The sequence below is a fragment of the Sturnus vulgaris genome, chromosome Z (genome assembly GCF_052056855.1).
Source record: "Sturnus vulgaris isolate bStuVul1 chromosome Z, bStuVul1.hap1, whole genome shotgun sequence".
Classification (NCBI taxonomy): Eukaryota; Metazoa; Chordata; class Aves; order Passeriformes; family Sturnidae; genus Sturnus; species Sturnus vulgaris.
Window position 1 is genome coordinate 11,790,023 of NC_142283.1, and position 22,365 is coordinate 11,812,387.

At 37.4% G+C, this 22,365-nt stretch overlaps 1 protein-coding gene across 1 annotated transcript in view; it reads left to right on the forward strand.

The window, feature by feature from the left end:
• Positions 1 to 22,365, forward strand: part of MCC (MCC regulator of Wnt signaling pathway) — a 188,684-nt gene that overhangs the window by 2,446 nt on the left and 163,873 nt on the right. The window contains exon 2 of the mRNA XM_014892038.2: positions 12,531 to 12,778. Within this exon, the coding sequence (XP_014747524.2) occupies positions 12,531 to 12,778 (248 nt within the window). The remainder of the gene's footprint in view (positions 1 to 12,530; positions 12,779 to 22,365) is intronic.

Genomic DNA, 22,365 nt, shown 5'->3' on the forward strand with positions numbered 1-22,365 from the left:
TGTGATCTATAACTTATTAATATTACTGAAAAGAAGCTATTACATGAGCTTCTTTTTAAAAACTAGCTTATTTTCAGTGCAATGGGGCTGAAATTTGCAGCTTTGCGGCAGCTACTAAGTATAAATTTTATCTTTGAGAATTAGTCTCCCTTCTATTTGCAGGCCTAAGGCTTGGTCAGTCATTTCTTTGCCTAGCACATGCAGCAGTTTGTTTATAAGGTTTCTTTTTTTTTCCAGCTCCATAGCTGTTAAGGAAAAGAAGATCTTTATACTTGCAGCGAGGGCAGACATTTTGTGCGTGTGTGTTTATTTCGTTCATATTGCATGGGGAAAAGAGATGTTTGCATTCCTAATGAAGTAACATGGTGTCTTAGCTGTAGAAATGCTTTGTCGTGCATCAAACTGTAATAAACCTCTTCAAATAGTAGCAGGGAAGTACAGGCACAAATGGAGAGGAGGAGCATGTCCTGGGATACCGATTAATTTTCAGGCTCTCACCTGAGATATTGATGAATTTTCAGGCTCTAAACAGGATGATATCAAAACAATAAAGCATAATTGAGGAGGTACCATTGGTGGGTATAATCCTGAAGACGCTGAACTATGGAGATATGAAATGCTAAACCGGTGTCTCCGAGCCTTGCATTGACATGTGCATATTGAAATTTTGCAGCATCCAGATAGAGAAAAATACTAAGAAAACACCAGAGTTTTAATTTGGTGGGTTGTACTGAAACAGCTTTTGATTCTTTTGGGGTTAATATTATTACTTAATTATTTTAATATCTTGCAAGTGTTTGGGTTTCTTCTGATACTTCTACAATAAGGGGTAATTTCACAAAAACCAACTAACCAACCAAAAAGTACCCCCCCCGCCCCCCCCAACTCAGTTGCAAGGCAGTGCACAATTAAGGCTGGATTCTGAATGCTTTAGATCAGATGGATGAGCATTGCTGAGAGCAGAAGGCAGCCTTTAACACTGTTTACAGCAGAACTTTAGTTTTGCAGCTGTGGCTGGATTGTGTTGTTATTGTAAAAGAGCTGTTAACTGAAAAAACAGTAATTGCTTTCCTTTATTTTATTCTGTTTGCTTTGAAAAACTTCAGAAATTTTAGAATTTTCAGAAATACTTCAGAATCTGACGTTACAGTTATAAACATTTTTGGTTTCAGAGGGTTGGTGAATTATGAAGGACACGTGCACTTTTTTGCTTTTTGGTGCTGTCTGCATATGTAGCCTTGAATGCTGGGTTTTTATGGGTGACAGTCAAGATTAATATCTTCTTCAGAAACTTAATTGCCTTGTAGCTTTATTATATGTGGATTGCACTGAAATCCATTTAGCACATAATGAATTTCATCCTCACTGCAGAAGTCACTAAGTTTTGGATTACTGTATTGTAACACTGTGAAGTGTAAAGGTAACTTTAAATCTGCAGGAAATACTTTTGCTTTAAAAAAGGTATGAGCTGTGGAAATAATCAGGAAGAAAAAATTAATTTCATTATTAAGCTACATATATGCTAGTCTTCTGTTGTGAATGGTGTTCTATTTTTTCCAATTTATCAAGCAACAAGATTAAATGTAGCAGCAAATTTTTAATAGTACGAATTATAAATGTATACAATTAAAGTATTGGAGATGAATACAATCAAAGTGGATATATTTGTGAATATACAAAATTTGGCAGTGAGTAATTTAGTATAATTGAGATTCGTATAAAGCATAAGCAAAACCGACCGGGGTTACGGGGAGTGGCTCGCCATTCCTCACGTACCAAAGCATCCAGGCTAACAATCCCACCTATATACTGTAGGCTACAGAAGTTTCTAGAAAGCTCCTCCTAGTTTCTGTTTCTAAAATCTACGTCACTATGTGTACGTGCATGCTCTACTAATGGCTTAGGGGTTCTCTCATCCTTTTGAGGGTCTTATTTCCGATGAAGGCTCATCGTCTTCATCAGTGACCGAGGTGTGACCTGCAGGTAGCGCAGGCGCCCTGTGTGACTGAGCAGATGTTTTCCATAACATGACTCTAATTAAGTCCCATGCCTGGAATCATCCCATTTTGGCCCATTTCAAGGTCGAAACTTTCTATTTCTAGGTGCTGCTTGTCAGACCTACATCTTTTTACTGTTCTCTTCCAACATCCTTCTTCAACTCCCGACATCTGGAAGATGTCCTTTGTCCTGTCTCACCCATCTCCCCCCTCACTCTGTAACAATTGTCTTCTATTGATCTAAATACAAGTTTGCTAATATAGTTACAATTTAATTAGCACGAATCACATTTATCACATCTTCCGACTTTAACTTTTAAGCGTGGATAATTTTAGGATTGTGAAGAAAAAAAGTAAAGCTAGTGTTTAGTTCAGCTAGAACTTTGTCATTATATTAACATATTAACAATAATGGAATTAAGTTTTGTTTGTAGAGTTTGTTTGAAAACGGTATTGGTTGTGTACACTTTTTTTTTTTTTTTTACACTGGGTCAATGTCTTACAGAAAGTCTTGGTTAGAGTAAGATGTTAAAAACCCAGTAAACCTACTAACTTTGTAATGAGCTTATACAGCCTGTTAAAAGGACGTGCTGAATGGCTGTGCCTTCTCTAGCCCTGCACAGAAGCAGTTAAAAGGAACTATTTGGTTTTGATTTGTTACCAGAGTGGTTTTAGTGGTACATGGCTTTGGGAGCTCAAAACATTTGTAAATACAGGCTGATCCTTCCCTTTTTACTGCCTTGTCACAGTAGTAGAACATTCACAGCTTTCTTGGTGAGTCTATTTTGGCACCTCTCCCTCCTTCAGTGTTTCTACATCTATTGGCTGCGTGGTATTAGAGGAGAAAACCCAGTATTTGCAAGAAGACAAAGTATTGATCTAGTAATTGGATGTTTAAGAGAGGAGATTTATTCGTCTATGGTCGCAGTTACCCTCCACAACAGTCGTTAACATTTCATTTAACTTTTTTTTCAAGCATTTGATTCTGCTAATGTGCTTCAACTTCTTTGCTTAATATTTAAAGAGATACCTGTTAAAGCACATAAGGACTGATAAAATGAAGCAGCAAAATCAGTGTGGGTTGTCTGTGACCAGTCAGGTTACCACTGTTGGTAAAACACGTGTTAAGTCCACAAGGTGACCATTTCTGAGGTCATGTTCAGTCAGGATCTCTGAAAATTTACTTTAGGCATGAGTTAAAATTCTGTATGTAGAGGCTTTGTAGCCTCTGCTGGGTATTCTGTACTGGTGGAAAGCAGTATCAGGAACAAGCTGTTGTGAGTGCTCAAATGTCAGCAGACCAGGGAGTGATAAAGCCATTTATCCTAAAGTAAGAGGTTTGTAAAAGGTCAACTCTAACAGAACAGGTGGAAATAGAAAACTGCCTTTGAAGTCTTGTGAGAGAAATAATATTTATTCTGCTAGTTTTGCAGCTACTGAGATTTCAAATTTCAAAAGAAGCTTGATCCCAGTACTGTACAGTCCTAAGTCTGGCCTCAATCCAGCTGTCTAACAAGGAGACATAATTTAGAAGCAGTCTGCAAAACGTCAGCAAGACTAGGACTAAGCTTTGGTTAGTCCTTGCCTTCAGTCTGGCTCTTCATACAGCTGGGCTGTTCTTACCCTGAAACTGAAAAATTTAAGACCTCAATACAGGATTTTATTCTCACTTGAGGTCTGGACTATTTGCTCTTTGTTTTCTTTAAACCAGCTCAGTTTTAGAAATTCCAGGGGAAAAAAATCCCATATCTCCAAAACCCTCAAACCACCCCCCCAAACCTTGGTAAAATGTAATTTGTCCATGCACTATTGCTTTAGTTTGTCATGAAAACAGTTTCGGCTTCTAGATTCTGGTCCTAGACTTAATTATAGTCTTCATCCATCTCCATTAGGAGGCTGTCACAGGATTTGTGATCCATGTAACTGAAGGATTGCTTTTATATGGATACATAATACTTACTATATGCCAAGTGAAATGGTGACTGGAAGCACTGTGCTGTTTCTCACATAATTGTAATCTGTTTTTTCTGTTTCTCCTGGGACTTGCATCAGTCAATGAGTCCACAGTTGTATAGAATTTTGTGGGGTTTTAGTCCAACTTTGTCTTCCACAGGTCCTCTCGGAGAATCATAACCAAAAAAGGAATAAGTTTCAGGGAAAGCCAGGAGGGTAGATGTGTATTAAAAGCCAGAGACACTCTTAGTTTAGGATGAAGAAAGAGATATCCCCTTTGTTAAATATTGTGTCTAGAAAATACACCAAGAATCAACATTCCTTAAGGGATTATGTATTTCAAAGTCTGTATTTCTTACAACTGGTACACAGTCAAAGGACTCTATTCAAACTTGAATTTTCTGAACATATTACATTTTTTAATTGGTTAGCAGTCCAGTTCTTGTGTAAACATCAGACACTTGAAGGGTGTTTTAGCTGGAGCTGTTAACATTTTAAACTTAGTGAAGTTAGTTGGTGTGTTTTATGTATTGCTTTTTCTTTCCTCATTCGCACTATTAGTCTGGTAAAAGGGACTAAAGTATATATCTCAGGCTTGTTGTTATGTGGTGTTACTGTATTTTCTTTCTTAGGGCCTTGTTGTTCAGGTGGATTATACCGTGGAAAAACTATCCAAGTAATTCAAGTAATTCACTTGAAAATACATATGTCAAAATTTTTGATCCCTTTGACAGTTACCATCCAGCTGGCTTCTAAGCAGTGAAGTGATTTTTGGTTTTAGTTATAGTTGTTAATTTTAATAATTAACAAATATAATATTTTTATGATTGGGTATGTATTTTTTTGTTATTAGTTTTTATTTGGTTTTATTGAGCTTGTTGCAAATACCATGTTAGTTAGGTTATTACTGTAAGTTAATCACTTTTTAAAGTCAGTAATTTCAAAGTTAGTAGTTTCCCTTTTGTGATTTAAAAAAAAAAAGTAATTGTTAAGCTGGGATTTTTTTTTGCCTTGTGTTTTCTTGGGTTTCTTGGTGGCGTTTCTGAAAGATTAACTTCAAAAGTATACGCTGTTACTTTCTTCCCAGGGGTGATAGGGAGATCGGGCCCTCATAAGATGCTTTGGTGCTTGGTCTTTCTAGCAGCTCAATAGCCCTGGGTTTATAACATAAGAACCACTGGTGGCTGTTATAACAGTATGACTGCGACTGTGGTAAATACTTGGGTTTTTTTAGCTCACGTGGGATTGCATTTTCCATTTACAGCAGACAAGGTAGTTGGCATCCTCCTTAATCACTGTTGGTTAGCTCGTGTTCCTAGGGAGTGACTTTCTGCATCTCTTTAGAATTTATTTGCCAAAACCTGTTCAAAATTCATGGATAGGTTGACTGTGACGGGAGGAGCTTGAATGAGAGAAGAGTTCTTCCAGTTAACCCCTTGTATTTATTTGTATTTATTGTTTGAGGGTGCCATGTGCAAGTACTTTGCTGGTAATTGTGGATGGATTCTAAAATAATTTTAAAATCCTCTTTGTCTCTGATTCCTAGGATAGGCTAGAGATTACCTGACATTGATTGAAACATACATGTTTTGATTGGGAGTAAGGAACCTCAAAAAATACTTGGGCACCTGACGTTTCTTGTAAATATACTCCCCTAAAAGCTGTGCAACTGCACTCCTTACATAATGAGCTGTGAACAGCTGGTGGGGGGTTTCATGGTTTTTTTAAGTCAGCCTGTGCTGCCAGATGATGCTCAACTGTGCAAGGTCCTGAAGTCTGTCTGCACTAGAATTTTTTCAAAGAATCACCTTAGCTGTACTCTGGCTCTTTGCTCTCTCTCGTTCTTTGAAGCATGGCCAGTTTATAATTGTGACTTTTTATCTGGCTGTGTGACTTTTAATGTTGGCACAAGATGGTTGAGGGAGCAAGAAGTGAGCTTGGGGGTTAGTTGTGGTCCCTCTGGTAATGTCTATTTGATTTTTAAGCATGCTTCACTCCGAATGATCTGAACTAAGAAATCCCACTAAAAGTTAATTAATTTTGAAAAGTGTGAAAGGACAACAGAGATTTTACTGAGACTGCTATCTCAGCTGGTAGATGAAAGGCATTAACAAGGCTCGTGCTGTGCCTAATTGAGTGTTGTCCAAAGGATGGGCTTCAAATGGCATCTGAAGGAAGAGTTATCCTGTGGATACATGGGTTTTTAAATTCACCGTATTTTTACTGTGAATGCTCACATGCATCTTTTGGAATAAATGGTACATATATGGATTCATTCTCGTGCAGTGAATTTTGCGTTCACTGACTTGTGTTAATTAGCATCACCACAATGCTTAATTGAAATTAGCACATTGAATTTCTCCTTTCTTCTGAGAGTTTTTCTGCAGCAGTACTTTTTTATATTTAATTAAAAAGAACAGTATTTATGTAGTATTAGTGGTTATTCGATGAAGAGTTGAAGAGTCTGTAGGTTGAATTGTTACTGTGTATTAGCAGTATATTTAAAGCCAGTGAACAGCACAAAAGAAGGCATAGAATGGCAGAGATTCTATTGAGAAATTATGCTTCTCTATTGACAGATGGACCTTTATTTGCCTGCAACAGGTCAGTCTCCAGAAATGAGACCCTTAGCCGAAAAGGGGACATCCTGTCTTCTCAGGTTGAGAGATGTAGTTTGTTCTATCAGTACAGGGTAGGTGATCAGAGTACAAAGTTTAAGCTATTTCTAGTGAGTAGAATATGCATTTGTTGTGTCATCTGTAAAATACATTTCTGTTCTGAGAAGTACCTGCTGCAGGCTGGCTGTCTCGTACATATCCAGTGTGAAATGAGGGAGAGACACACACAGAGACTCCCCAGAAGAAGGAGTGGTGGTGTTGCATGCTTGGAATAGTATCGTGATAGGCAGCCAAGGCAGGACAGAGCTGGGAAGCAGAAGCTCAGATGGCTGAATTATGAATAAAGTATGAGGGCTTTGGGGCTGGCTGATTGTTAACCTTGATTAATCTTGGTAATCTTTTCCCTGAGCATGCTCAGTGTTGTGGATCTGAATCAAGCTGCAAATTAGTTGTGAACAGGCACTGGAACATGCAGAAATTGAAACTAGCAGGGAATTTCAAGTGTAAAATTCTTCCACAATATGGAAACAGTTTTGAAAAAGTGACAGAAAAAACAGAGTACCCAAGAGAGGGAGTCAGTGAGCTGCTGATGACACCAAGAAGTGTGAGACTTTTGTTTTGTTTTGTTTTGCTTTCTACATTAAAAATAACACATGCAGTGAGAGTGTTCATGCAAATAGGACTGGTAACAAATAGGTGGGAGAAGGAAGAAAGAAGTTGAAGAATGCTTGGATTTGTTTTAATTAGTTATACTTGGAGATTTTGATGTAATAATCCTAAAGACCTAACCTCACAATTATTTTCCATTCTTTTTTCCTGAGCTCTTCTAAAAGATAGAAGCAACAGAAAGTGGGGAAAGATGAAATATGCTGCTTTTCTTTAAAAGTGTGTTGAGATGGGGGGTCAGTCGACAGACAACTTGCTGAATACAGTTTTGTTAAGAAAAAGTTAAGTCGAAGCCATCTAATCTAGATCTAGTGTCAGCAGTTTGTGGTGGGAGTGAAACAAGAGATGCCCTTTGTTTTGTCTATTTTAAGGCTTTTGATGTTTTATGGCACTTGTAGGCAAGCCAAGGGACGTGACTAAGAGAGACTTTAGCTTGTTTTTTTTTTTTTTTCTGAGCTGTGCTTGGAGCTTATTAGACACCTGTGCTTTGTTTGACACGTAAAATACTGTATCAAATAGAAATCAAAAGGATGACCTGGTCCAGATCAGCATTATTAAGGATTAATGATCTGGATGACATGATAATGGGTAAACTGCCTTAAATCTGAGATGGCATCAAGCTGAGGAAAATTGGAGACTTGCTGTGGGATGAGAGTCACAATTGGTGGCTGACAGATGAAGCTATTGCTAAGCAGACAGTAATAGCACATTTGGTGGTGTACATACAGGATGTGTGCTTGATGAAAAGCTTTATGAGATTTGTAGTGGTTCTCAAGTTAAACTTGAATTAGCAGAATTGTGCTGTTCCAGAACAAGACTTCTGCTTTCAACTTTTAGTCTCTTTTCAGTGTGTGCTTTAAGCTGGTCTAGTTCTGTGTGGTCTCATCCATTCAGTTGGTGGATCATTTAGAGAAAGATAAGAGCAGTTTATGGAAGATGATGCGAGATCCAAAAAACGGGGTTCTTTACTTGAAAGAAGGTGGAACATCTGATTATGGGCTTTAAATACATAAAGACTGTTTTTCTTATCCACTGTGATGGCAGAAAATAGAGTGTTAACTTCTTTTTTGAAGTAGCAATCTGAATTGTGTCTGGGAAAATTAAAATTAGGAAACTTGCAGAAGAGAACAATGAATTCCTAGGACAGAGCACACGTGGAGGTTTGTGGCATTCTTCAAAAGCAGATTAGACACTCATCCTTGGGTGATGACACTTTTTTGAGTCTTGTATGTTTTTTGTCTTTTGTGCTTCAAATTAGGCAAATGTGCAAGATCCCATATAGTGCCATATAAACTTCCACTATACATAACTCAGTAGTTACAGAATAAATATCTCTTTGTGGGACTGCAGTCTGGTCTAGTTACCTTTTTTCCCCCCATTTCTTTCAACTTTATGTTTACACCTTTCTTTAATTCCTTCATATTTGGGGACAAATATAGAAAAAAAAGTCCTATCAAACTATCAAATAACAATGCTCTTAAGTCCTCCTAAGTTTTCATGTAGTGTGAAAAGACCCATCTGCATGAATTCCCTTCCTGATCACAATGAGATGTTAAAACTGAAGCTTCAGTGCGAGTTTTTAGATCCCAGTAGCAACAGTATTGCTGCTCAGCGTTTTAACAAGTGTGTCTAGCTAATGTGCATGTTCTCCATCCCATCCTGTCTCATATTATTCATGCCTTACCAAATGCATCAGCTTCACTGAAAATAGCTCATTTACAGCTATTGCCTGGTGCTGACAATGTATTTGATACACAGATTATAGGGAGCATTGGGACAGCCATAAGGAAATGGAACTTTACATTGAAAGTAAACAAAATGAGTGTTGCTGCATATCTTATATTTTCATTTTAAAAAGGGTTGATTAATACTTTTACATACTCTGGCACTGGGAAGTAAACCCAAAGAAAATACCCTTGAAACGAAATGCATTTTGTTTAGCAATGCAGCGAGTATTCCAAATATACATGTAAAAAATTGTTTACACGTGAATTTGTTAGTTGTTTCATTTATGAATAGCAGTGATGGTCATGAATGCAGTTTATTAAACTGAGGTGAGAACTTAAGGCTTTTTTCCTAACAGTAACTTTCAAGCAGATATATTGTTGCAGGAAACTTGTGGTTCTTCATTCTTTGCCCTTCTGTAAGGACATCTAGGTTGAAGTAGGTGGAAAATTCCAGCAGTTCTGAAGCTGTAGGTTATTCCTTCAGAAGCTGCAACTCCAGTCTTGCCTTACCGCTTCCTTTAAAAGATAATGTGGCAATGCTGATTTAGTCTTATCAGGGTGATCCATACCTGATAAAGTAATAGCTTCTGTATTGTTAAATCATCAAAATTGGTAATAATTGGGGAAATTGGAGAGTAAAAAATAGCCTCTTAAAATATTTCTATATGAAAAGGCCTGTGGACATGTAATTGGTTAGATTATGACAAAAATAATAAAATTTGTTTCCAAGTATAAATTCATTAGATGAACAGAGATTTTTTTTTTGTGGTTGTTGCTGGTTCTAGAAATTATTTCTTAAAAGAATATACTAAGTAAGAACTGCTGTGGTTGCTCTTTTTCTAGTCTACCTGTTCTACCTGATAGTGAACTTCTTGAACAGTTTTCTTATCCTCTATAAAGTCAAGAGGTCTATGAGGCCTTGGGTCGACCAAAAAACTACATAAATTCTCCATCCAGCACCCCATATAGGTGAGGACATTGTTTTTATTCATGTTTTGAAGACAGCAGTGGACACTGTCTTTTAGTCTGGTAACCTTCTGAAGTGTTCTCTGTAGTTGGGTGCTAACCTTGAGATGCTTTTTTTCCTAAAGATCATAGCGTCGTGGAGGGCTTCTGTGATACACACTCACTATGATTTCTGCTTTCTTGGCATTTCAGATGACTTTGGAATTATTGTGTGTTACTTCTGTTCATCCAGATTAAGAAATAAGCATTTTGATACAGCCTGCCTCGTGATGCTTGGAGCCTCTTACCTTATCATTTCTTTCCCTATCTAAAACTCTGTTAGAAGTTTATTCAGAAGAAAAGGTGTCACTTTTTGGAAGACTTCTGACTGCAGATGAGCACAGTTCTGGAATTGCTGCCAGGATTTTCTGCCTGCGGTTGCTCATAGAAAAGTCAAAGCTGGAGAACTGATGTGATTCTGTGGTTTAAGCAGTCAGGGGCTTGACTTGCTGTGTGGGTCAGGTCAAATGGGGCAGCAAAGGGTCCAGGATGCTCTGGCGATTGGTGGCTGCACCAGGGACCTAAACTAAACACCCTCCTACCAAGAACAAAAGTAATCTGGTATGATTTTTGTATGTCTTTTAGATCAGCAACTTCTTATTGTCTCTGAATGTTCTGCTAGTCAGTCCTTTATAGATTAGACCGTTTGAAATTAATGTTTCAGATACATTAGGGTTTATCTACAGTATTGGTCTAGAAGTGACTTATTACACAGCTGCATGGAACAGGTTTTCCTACACTGTTTGTTTATTTACTCTATTTGCCTCTAGGGAACTTGGCTGCATTTGTGATTTTTACTTCCCTCTTCAAAGGTGTTTGTGTGCCTAGACTGCAGGTTGTGTAAGCAAAGATTAAATGTTTCCTGGCAAAATGATTGTGCCTTTTTACTAGCTGAAATTTTAGGTAGTTTTAGGAAAATATGTGGTTTCTCCTTGGTGTTATGTAGTGGAAGAATCTTTGCCAGATTTCCTTTATAAATGTGTGTAACACATTTAGACTGTAGGGAACCAGAACTGGGTTTGGACATGTCCCTGTGAGCTGTAGTGAAATAGAAGGGTTACAGCTGTCAAGAGCAGGGCTATGTAAGGTGTGCTACCAGTGCCACAACCTCCTCCTGCCCCAGTATAGCAGCTTCTCCTGCCAAGGCAACAGACTGGAATCCCTGTCCTGGAATCCCATGGCAAAATCACCTTGCACTGCTTCTTCTGGTACTCGTTTTAAGATTAGCACACCTCTGCAGAGTCCCTCAATCTGATGGTATGTCTGATAAGTTCCAAGAGAACGGATATAGACATAGCAGAATTGTATCTGTCACTTCCCATGTAAAAATTTAAATGTGCTCTCATCCTTATTTTTCTTTGCAATGCCCTTGTGAGATTGTATTTGTATTGTTTTAACTTTTAAAAACAAGGAACTGAGCCATGGAGATTATTTATTAATTGATCAGATTCAAATTTAAGAGCAAACTCTGAAGAAAAATTGAACTGCAAGTAATAATAGCTTTTATTTGGCCTATGTAGTTAATTCTTCTGTAATAAAGTTATTTCTTGTCATAAGTAGAGATTTGGTTGCTTTCTGTTATTTTTGTTAGGGTTTATCTGTTTGCTTTTAAACTACATGGTCATGTTGTCATTATTATTATCATCATAATTAGTATTGTAATTATTATCATTGTTTTCATCATCATTACTATTACTTTCGTTTCTATGATCATTATTATCCAATTTTATTGTAAACAACTCTAACAAGAGTTCTGTTTCTGCAGCTCTGGAATTCCTGCATAGAAGAGATTTACAGAGCTCCACCCAATGTCCAGCTTCCTTCTGTAGAATAGAATGGGCCTTGATTCTGATAATAAATTACTTAAGTAAAACTGTACATGCAAGTACTTTGAATTTTCAGTGTATCATGTTTTCATAGAAACCTTCTGATGCCCTGATACTAGTAATGAAAAAATAATAATAATAAATCTGCTAATAATTCACATAATAGTAATATTACACATTTCCTTTGCCTTCCTTCTACAGAAAGATAAACAACACAAATAAGCAATATATTTTTAAGCTTCTTAAAAGAAGCCATAGCATGAAACACACTCATGCTATTTGTGGTATAAATTGGTATGGTAGTGCTATGCAATCCAGTTCAGAAAGTGTTTGAGAAAAGGATGGCAGGAAAGAAGCAGTTAAGTGTGAGAGTAGCCAAGTGGTGGTAATTTTTAAAAAATCTAATCAGGGAGAATAGGCACCCGGAAGACTTTGATCAGCAGCTGTTGCTTCAGATCTGGCTGAATTGGTTTGCCCACATTTTATTTAGAATGTGATTATTTGTCATTTGAGAAATATGCATCTGTCGTCCTTCAGATGCTGGAGAAATTGTTTCAAGATTTTGTTTCCTTCAGTAGTTTGCTTACTGATTTTAAATGCCTGTGCATTAATGCATATCCAGATTATACAGGGCTAGTATTCCTTTTCTTCTAAACTAAGCTGTTGTTTTATTTGTTTTCTCTATTCCCACTTTCCAATCTTCCCCTGCCCCTATTTTCCCTCCAAAAAAATCTTTAGGAATGACTTGCTGATGGTGTGCCGCCAGCTGAATATGGAGGCGTCTGTTGCAGAGATCATGTGCCAGCTGGGAGCAGATGAAAATGGAAAAATTTCCTTCCAGGATTTTAGTCAGTGCCACATGGAACTGGTACAGGAAATCAAGAAGGAGGAAGTGGAGCTTTCTGTGAAATCTGATGACTCTTGTAAAAAGAAAAAGTTAAGGGATAGAGTAGCTTCCTGGCCAACTAGCAGCAATAACAGTTTAGGTAGGTATTACTTTTAAATGTCCTGTTGGTGTAATTTAACAAAAGGTAAACTGTGGGGTGTTTTTTACTGTTTTTACTGGCATTAGGGTTGCCCCTAAAGGACTTTGTGAATCTTCCTTGGCATAATTTCATCACGTGCTGGAGTGCAGTTGTAACGGATGCAGACTTGTCATCAGAATGTAAACTAGAATATGTGCAGAGCATCCTCTTGTAAAAATGCAAATTGCACAAGAGAACAGGCTTCCTTGGAAGGGACAAGGGCTGGTAACTGAAGATCCAGGGAGTTCTCTGTTCAGCCCAGGCAGGTATGTAGGTAAGTAAAACCAAAAAAGGAGGGGAGATTTAATCTTGGTTCCAGTCATAATACACTGTAGGAACTAATGTTTCTTGGATGCTTTAAAAATCGTTCCACTTAGTGGGAGATCTGAATGCTGGAAGAGCTTTATGGTTTAGAGAATACAAATATACTCCTCCATCTGGTTAAAAACCAAGCCAAAAAAACCAAAAACAAAACCAGAACCAACCAAATCAAAAGAAACCAACAAGAAAAACAAACCACAAATCCCCCAAAAACTGCAGATCAGCAAACAAAAAACGTGCTATTCCATCCCCAGGAAAACAGGATCTAAGAAGGGATTCTCTGTGTCATTGAGCCTAGTCCTTGATAGCACTGTGATGAGTCAGCATTAGGTCAGACATGTTAATACTTGCAGAGTGCTTCCTTTCACCCTGTAAAAAATGGAAGAGACGAAAGGACACAGAGTCTGGGGTCAAAAATAGCAGTGTGGTGAAAAAGTCCTGTGGAAAAAGCTGAGGATGCTGTCCAGTCCCGAGTTCCCTACAACAGGTGCATGTTGTCTATGCACAATTACTGGCTGGTGACATGGAACTGACCTGCATCCGTGCTTCACAAAAACGCCATCAGCCTCTGATGCTGTTTAGTTGGAGCTATGTCTCCTCAAGCTTTTCGTTAGGCTATATGAGCCTACATGTTTTAAAACACTTTTTAAACTAGAAATCTTCCATTAGTCTTCCCAGTAGTTTTTCTGTGAAGTGTCTTAAAGTAAGTTGGGAATATTTTTTACTGTTGGATCTGCTTCACACATCTTCTGGAGAGGTGCGTTATTCCAGCTTCTCATGTCATTGACCTGTTGTCAGGTGTAATGTTTAATATAAAATTTATTTATTTATTTGAAGGTAGTTGATGGCACGTGGGATTTCTGTTTTAGCAGCATGATGCAATGCATATTGAAAACACAATAGAGATACAACTCACACACAGCAGAAGAGAGGAATTGCAGGGCACAGCTCAACCAGTGTGGCTGAACTGTGTATACAAGTACCCCACACTGGCCTGGCTAACTCAAGGAGACATTGACATTCTTACTGACTTCAGGGAGAAATACAGAACCAGCTGATTCTCTCAGCTGGTTATTGTTTACCTAAAGCAAAACCCACCCTTAGGTGTTGAGATCAAGCCGGCTTTTTTGCAACAGCTGTGATGAGTTCCAGCCCACATTGTTCCTGAGCTTCATTATTAGCATTTCTTCTGTTTATCCTCCTTTCATATATATATTCTTGAATTGCAAAACTCTGTGGTTTCTATGCCCATTTCTCCTATCACTTTCTGTATTTAAATCTGTAAGCCTTGTGCTCAATTGATTTCCAGCCTGTGAATCTCTTTTCGGAGCTGTCAGGCAATATTTAAATGCCACGATTGTGCCTTTTTTTTTTTTTTTTAAAGGATATTGTGTATTCCCTTGCTCAGAAAATTATCTTCCATTACCTACCTTTTTGGTGCTGACACACCTGTATTTTTCTGCAAAACAGAAAAACAGTTCTTCCCTCAGATGGCTATACAAAGTTTCCCTGTTTGCTGACCAGATTTCTGGGGTTTAAAATCTTATTTCTCAGACAAACCAGCCAAGTAACTATGATATGCAATAATCAGAGGTGAAAGACAGCTCATAAGCTTTATAAGAGGAAGGCCAACATAACAGTCTCGAGATTTATCCCACAAAGAAAATTTACTAATTGCTGCCAAAAGGTATTAATAGATGAACTTCCAAATTTACTAGTGTATAGAATTCAATCCCAACTACTTTTTTCCCCTATTCCCCAATTGCTGTTAGTTTACAAGAAGAATGTAATGCATTTTTAAAGTTGGTGAGTCAGCCCATTTTTCTTTTTCTATTTTTTTCCAAAAAATTAAGTCCAGAAGACATTTGAATTTCCTGCCTTGATATATTTTGCTCTGCTAATCAAGTGTGACTATCTTACTGCCCTGTACTTCTAGAGCTGTGGGAAATTACCTTGTCTTGCCTTGACTCATGCAAGAATTCTTTGAGAATATAAGGACATGCTCCCCCCAACAAAAGGATGGGAGGAAATACTAAAAATTAGCTTTTAGGATACAACTGTTTTTTATTTGGTTGTAAAAGAAAACCATTGTGGCAGCACTGTTCAAAATGTTATTTTCAAAGAGTCAAGGAAACAGCAGTGCAATATATTTCTATGATATAAACCCACCCTGTGGTATGAACATAATGACAGCTGAGGAATTACACTTGCAGTCAAGCTTGAATTATAATCTGCACTCTTTTTTTAATAATCTGTGTCTTTCTGATGTTTCTGTGCCTTTCATGTCTTTGAGGGCTCACTTATATACTCGTTAGTGATCAAAACATTGGTTATGTTATTACTGAGTCTTTGCTGTTGCTTTTGAAGCATTGCTTGAGACAAGAGACATCATGTATAAATTCAAACGTGGGCTTGGTGGATGTTCTTATTTTGTGTTACCTTTTTTTGTGTTAGCTTTTTGTTTTTTCTGGTCAAAACACTTTTTATTAAACTTTATTTTCAAAGATAGTTTACAGGCCCTTTTTTCCAGACTAATTTCTACATAATTTATGATCTGCTGATAATATTTCAAGGTGGTATCATGGATTGATGTGGGGCACATAAATGAAAGAATTTCAAAACTCATTTGACTGGTATTGAGTAGCAGGGATATTGATGATCTGAAACAAAGGAATCCAGCCTCTGACATGAATGTTTTTACACTGCAAGTTTGTGTGTAATTGTGCAGAGATTACCTGTCAGGCAACATTTTGTGCTGCCTTTTCTTAGAACGGTTCCAAATTCTTAAAAAAAAAAGTAAAACCTTTTATCTAAATATAATATTAGCTTTGCTGCCTAAAAGTTTTGCTTTTCATTATGAAGAAAATAACTTGAAGTTGCAAGATGTAATTGCATCTAATTTATTATTGAACTTCATCTCAGCCATCTTTTTTATCATTGATAAGGTTATTTGCATAATTTTGCCCAACCTTCCCCAGCAAATGTTCATGCCTGTGTTTCCAGGTGGGATGCAGAAGTGAGGAAATTGGTTGACTATTTTTCTCAAGGCACAGGACTCAGGTTTATTAATACTGACTCATGTATGTCCTCAGTAAGCCAAACCTGCATCCATATTTACCATCCTGATGAGCAAATGAGTGTATAGATTTAAAAATGTATTATTCAAGTGCACAAAAAGGAAGTTTTCTAACTTACTAGAATTAGGTTTTTTGATGTTTAGTAATCAGTAATTTCAAAGCTGTTACAATGTGTTGTAGTTCTTACCCTACACTATTAGTGTCAGCAGGAGCTTTAATAATAATTTGCAGGTAATAACCAGTCATTTTTCTATAAGTGAAAAGGCATGTAAACTCTGTTAATCTTCTTGCATTTTAAAATACAGTTAAAAACCAAACCAAAAAAACAAAAACCAAAACATGACCAAAAAACCACAACTTTTGAAAGTGTTGCTGGAGTCTTGCAGTCATCATATGTGACCTGACTCTATTATATCATTTCAGTAGGAAATACAGGAAGAATGTCAGTTACTAATTGAATCTATGGGTCCTGTGTCCAGCTGTGGAGATTGAGGGCCATGATGGGTACAGTAAATCTGTGTGAATAATGTAGTGAGTGATGGAGGTGGATTGCTTGGCACATGAAAACTTTAACACAGCAGAACTGCATCTCTAATATTTAAAGCAGGGAGTTGCCTGAACAGTTGTGGCTTCTGTTTCTTTTTCAGCTTTGTATGTCTTAAAAAACTATCATTGGAATTATTTATATTATGCATTGTATAGATTTGTCTGGCTCTTTACAAGGAGCAAATTGTCATTTTTTCCCCTTAATTAAGAATAGCCTATTTCTAGCACTGATTGACATGGAGGATGAACAAGTAATGGGTATTTTTTTGTAAATTCTTGTAAATTCTAATAAGAATTATTTATTAGTAAATTCTTGGGGTTTTTTTTAACTGCATGTATTTATTGATCTGATTTCATAGTCTAGATAAACAGTTACAAATACAAGAGTCCTTTACCAATTTCTGGCTGTAGATTAGTAACTAGTAATTAATTCATAGCCAGTTCCCCTTCCTTTACTGAAAATAAGTCCCCTGAAAACTTGCTATGATAATTTATTTGCATAGTGGATCAAACATGAGAAATAATCAAAGGAATGGTAGGAATTCAGCCTTAAATTAAGCTTCTGGGTAAACAGGAGAAGCAGACCAGTGGGGCTGAAAATTCATTATTTTTGCTTTACATTAATTCCATGTTTGATCTTACTGCAAATAAATTGCCCTCGAGAAACTGATGCAGTGATTACATTTATTTATGCTATATTTAATTAAAAACTACAGAGCTCATATGTACTCAAAGGCATGCTGCAGATTTTCTTGAGATTTATGAGTAAAGTTTCACCCTTAGGTATATTTACCTAAGAAAAGCTTTGAGTTTCTGTTAGGGCAAATTTAATTACATACAAACTCCTTTTAACTGTAAGTGGTTTAGTTTATTGTGTTTAAATAATGTTCTGAAACCACTGTCTTTGTGCAAAACAGCAGAATATGGGTAATTTTTCTATTTTTTTAAGAATCAGAGGGTTTGAGTTCTATGAGCACCCTTACAAATGAACCTGAATTTCCAGAGGTTTATAATTTACAATGAATCTTACTAAAATCATATATATAGTATGCGTTAAACACGAGTCAATTTATAAAGGATAGAAGTGATCCCTGCAGGGATCTCTGGTGTCTGATAGAAAAACAAACTTGGTTGAAGCTTTTTTCTGGTTTGAATATTACAGAATGAAAGAACAGCTAATCTATAATAGACCAGACTTTATTCTCAAATGGTAATTCTGTCCCTTAGCATGCTGAGAAGAAAATTATTAGAGAAGATAGTAGGGACTGAGTGATCATGTAACAATGCTTGCATATTAAATTTCAGCTCAGGAACTTTGAATTAGAGGTAGTTGCACCTACACACACATGGCTTCTCTGCCTCTAACCCCATCTTAGGACTGAGTCTGAACACATACAAGTATTTAGTGCTCACCATGGCCTCCTGCCAGGAGTAGCACATCTTGTCCTTCCATTGTATGAGGAACAAACTCATTTTGCTTTCCTGAAGTTTCCTCCATTCCCTGTGTTTGTCGGGGGTTTTCTCTCTTTTTTGCCCCCCTGTTTATCTGGTCAAGGTTGAGCATTGCATTGCACTGCGTTACCTTCCTCAGTCACCTCTGTGCCATCCATAAAAGTTACAGGAGTTCTGTGTATTTGACACTTTGTCACCCCTACCAAATGACCTTGAAATTACCAAATACTTTAAAATGTTGAGAGGAAAGGGGAAAGACAGACAGCTGAATGGGTAGAATTGGGGGCAACTGAAAGCTGCTGCTCCTGAGAGCTGCTGCTGCCAAGAGTGAAGAGAAGGGCTGGCCCAGACCAGCTCTGCAGAGCACCACAAGTCAGGCTTGTTTCAGGGCACTGCTGTCTGTGCCTCCGGGTCAGCTCCAGTGGTAACACATGGAGCTGTGATTTGGGTTTGCCATAGCATTTGGAACTGGGTTACAACATCACTTTCTCAGTTTTGTCCGACTTTATGCTTTCCATGCAAACTGTCATCAGCTTGAGAAACCGAAAGGCTGCAGCTGAGATTTTTGTAGAAGGCATGCTTCATTTCGCTCAAGATGAGAACTGTCACACATCGTACACTTCAGCTGTTCTAAATCAAGGGTTGCCTCTCAGCACATTTCTGCTTTATCCCTCCTGACTTACGTGATGTGCTCTTCACCTGTCTGCTTCTAATGTTGCTCTGACTTACTATGGTTCATGAAACGGGGACAAAGTGAAACTAACAGGCAACAAACTGTGGGTGTTTGATTTGTGTGCTTGGGTACATGTATCTTCAAGTCAGATCTAAAGTGAGGCTGTCTTGAGTGGAAGATAATCAAGGAGGAAGCTGATTATTCACGTGTGAATTTCCGTATAAGGAAAGCCAACTTTTTGTAGAAATACAGGGCATACAGTACAAATACTGTACTTGAAAGGAATGTTGGAACTTCCTGTAGCTTCTGTATGACTTCAGGTTTTATGTACTTTTTTTTCCTATATACTCCTCTCTTCATTAGAGATGATTAATTTTCAGGGGAAAAAAGGATTGTTTTCTGCCTTAATAGAAACTTCAAATTAAATTCTAGATTGGGTTCCTGACTACAATGCAGTAGTTAGCTAGCAGTGTTCTGGCAAAATTTAGTCTAGGTGCTTACACAATACTGGGTACTAGGAGACCTTGGTTTCTAGACTGTTGAGAAGTCATCCCCATCCTCTGTTTCTTATGTCTGAATAGAGAAAATGGTTGTCTGGTCTCAAGGATAATCTGAAATAATTTCAGAGTCAAGGCCAAGTGTATGAAGGTGGTACGGATGGTATGCTTTTATTTTGTTTTCTGTGCTACTGTTTCCTATAGGGCCAATGACAGTCCGCTGGCAAGTACTGAAGCCATGATAGTTTACACAGATGCATTTCTCCAGTAATTGAAATAAATTTGAAGAGGATAAATTGATGGAAATTCCACAAACATTTGTTAATATACATGGTTTGGACTACTGGTTAAACAAATGGAGCTTCTTCATCCCGAAGCTCAGTTGAATAACTGGGAAATTGTAATGAGAGAAAGTTCTTCCTTAACTAGATACGTCTCTGCGTTTCACTTTCTCAAGGCTTTATGAATTACCTTGTCTACTTTATGGTTTTGCTCTTGGCAAGCTTATTCTTATCTATCCTAATTTTCATGTATCTGTTTGATTTTTTTCTTAAGATTTGATGTAGTTTTTATAAGTGATAAAAATCTACTTAGAAAAATATGTCATGGAATGTAAAAAACTTAAATCCAAAAGCCTAAAAAAAAAGAAAAGATAGTATTACTGGTAAGTAAGAGTGCTGGCTATGTTGCAGATTGTTCCAATTTCTTTAATGTACATTTAAGCGTTTCTTAGTTTTATGGTATAATGATACCCTGTAGTGAGTCAGGCAGCACAAAATTGGGAAAATTCCTGAATTTTGAATGTGCCAGTGTTGGGGACACTTCACTGAACCTGAAATGCAGTTGAAGTTTTGTGATGGTTTTGAGAAATATACCAGTAGAAAGTGCAAATGTGTGAACTTGTAGTTCAGGGACAAAAGGAAGATGACATGTGATCTGACAGCAATCTTCTAGAGCAGAAATTATCGACGTGGTTCAATTTTCCTCTTAGACCTAATTTCATAAAAGAGATTTCTCCCATGAATAAGTTGTGTTAGTTAGGGTGGGGCATAGCTGTCGTTTCCTTCCCTTGGGGCTTGTTATCCCTTCTCTCAAGACTAATGAAAAAAGGACTGAAATAACACAGCCTAGCATTGTATGTTGTATGCAGTGTTCATCAAACCAGACAAAAGTATGGTGGAAGGAAAAAATTTAACAGTGATCCCACGGACCCTTGCCTTGAGATTCCCCATTCCCCATAACTGCTTTACCCACACCAATTATTTCCTTCTCAGTCACTGACAAGTGTTGCAAAAGATTCTGGTGTTAAGTATCTCTAGGACTGAATGTTGAGTTGAGAACGCATTCCTTCCCCCCCGAGTTCTCCTAGAACTTTTAATGGATGTACAGATAGCTTTCTGTATTTAGTAAACATTCTCACCCAGCTGTGCATGTGAGGATCTTTATTATCATCATGACTCGGTTGCTGTGCTATTCATAGGTGTCATTTGTATTGTTTCATCATCTGATGCAAAATAATAAATTAGTTTTAGAGAGTGATTCCTGTTAAATAGGAAAGAGTTACGTTAGCTGTCAGGCTACCAGCTGGAACCAGAACTTTGGCCTTTGATTCCCATATGGAAGTGTTTTGTAGAGAACAATGGAAATATTTGTGATAAGCTCCAAATATGACTGTTATTTTCACTTTCCTAATCAGGTTGGATTAGTATAAAGGTGATCCCTCCATAGAACATAGCTTCTTTTCAGTTGTTTTGATTTATTGTACTTGGTATGTTGCTTGAGCAATTTGAGCTGTATTCAGTTTCTAAATTTTCATTAAAGTGAACTTGGGTTTTGTCATGTTTGCACCAGCTCAGAGGACTTGAATTGTCTGAATGTGCAAAGATTTACTCTTGTTCTTCTTGGCTTCCTGCATAGCCTCCATTTATTATAGTTAGACCTTGAAAGTCTGACTTGACTAGCAAGTGCAAAATGACCATTCTTTGTTAGTTTTATACTTCCCCCTTCACTCAGTGCACTTACCTCCGAAACTGTTACTACTGAAGTTGGCAGAGAGCTTTGAAATTAATTAGTGCTTTTCACAAATCTCCCTGTTGCCTTCACTGAATAATAATAAATCAAATTTTCAACTCTTTGTGATAGGTTATCACAATTTAACTGTTGAATGAAAGATGAGAAAAAAATACTGAAAAATAGTCCTTCTTCTGGTAATATAATGCATATAAGTCTAAGTTGCTAAATGTCATGGCTACCTCCTGTAAAACAGTGGTCAGACTCTTTACTGGTTGAGGTGAAGCTGTGTGAACCACGGAGCAAGTTGTGCACTTATATTGTCAGTTGTCTTCATGTTTGCCATTCACAAGTCAGACTCATTTCATATTTGCTGCAGGGCCAATTTTACAATGCCTCACTTTTCCTGATGCTCCAGTTCCTTTCGGAAACAAATACATATTCAGTGTCCTACCATGCTGGTTGTTTATTTTTTCTACTCTGTGAGCAATGAAGAAATCACATAATGCTTGGTTCACCAGCATAGCTTGGTAAAATTAGCCTTTACTAAACCAAAAATCCTGGCTGTATGGGCAGATTTGTATTTTTGGTAGTCATGTGTTTCTTTGTTGCAGTATACAGGCATTCTGGGCAAAAGGTTAACTGCTGGAGTATAAGATGAAATGCCATTTTCTTTCAGATCAGAGTGGCAGGGTGGCACCAGTACCAGAACACAGACCAGAGAGCTTTGAGGTCATAAAGCAAGATTTAGATAGCAAGAATTCTCAGAGCAGGTGGGCAGGGTACACTATTCAGAGTAGCATGTGTCAAGTGAATTGATCATAGTTGTTTTAAAGAGCTTTGATACAATTCACAAACTGAAATTTTATGTCATTATGGAAGTTTTCATGTGCCATCAAACTAAACTGTCCTTTGTTATTCTTTAATATGCTGTGTATTCACTCGCTCCAGAAGGTGTTGTTTTAACTTTAT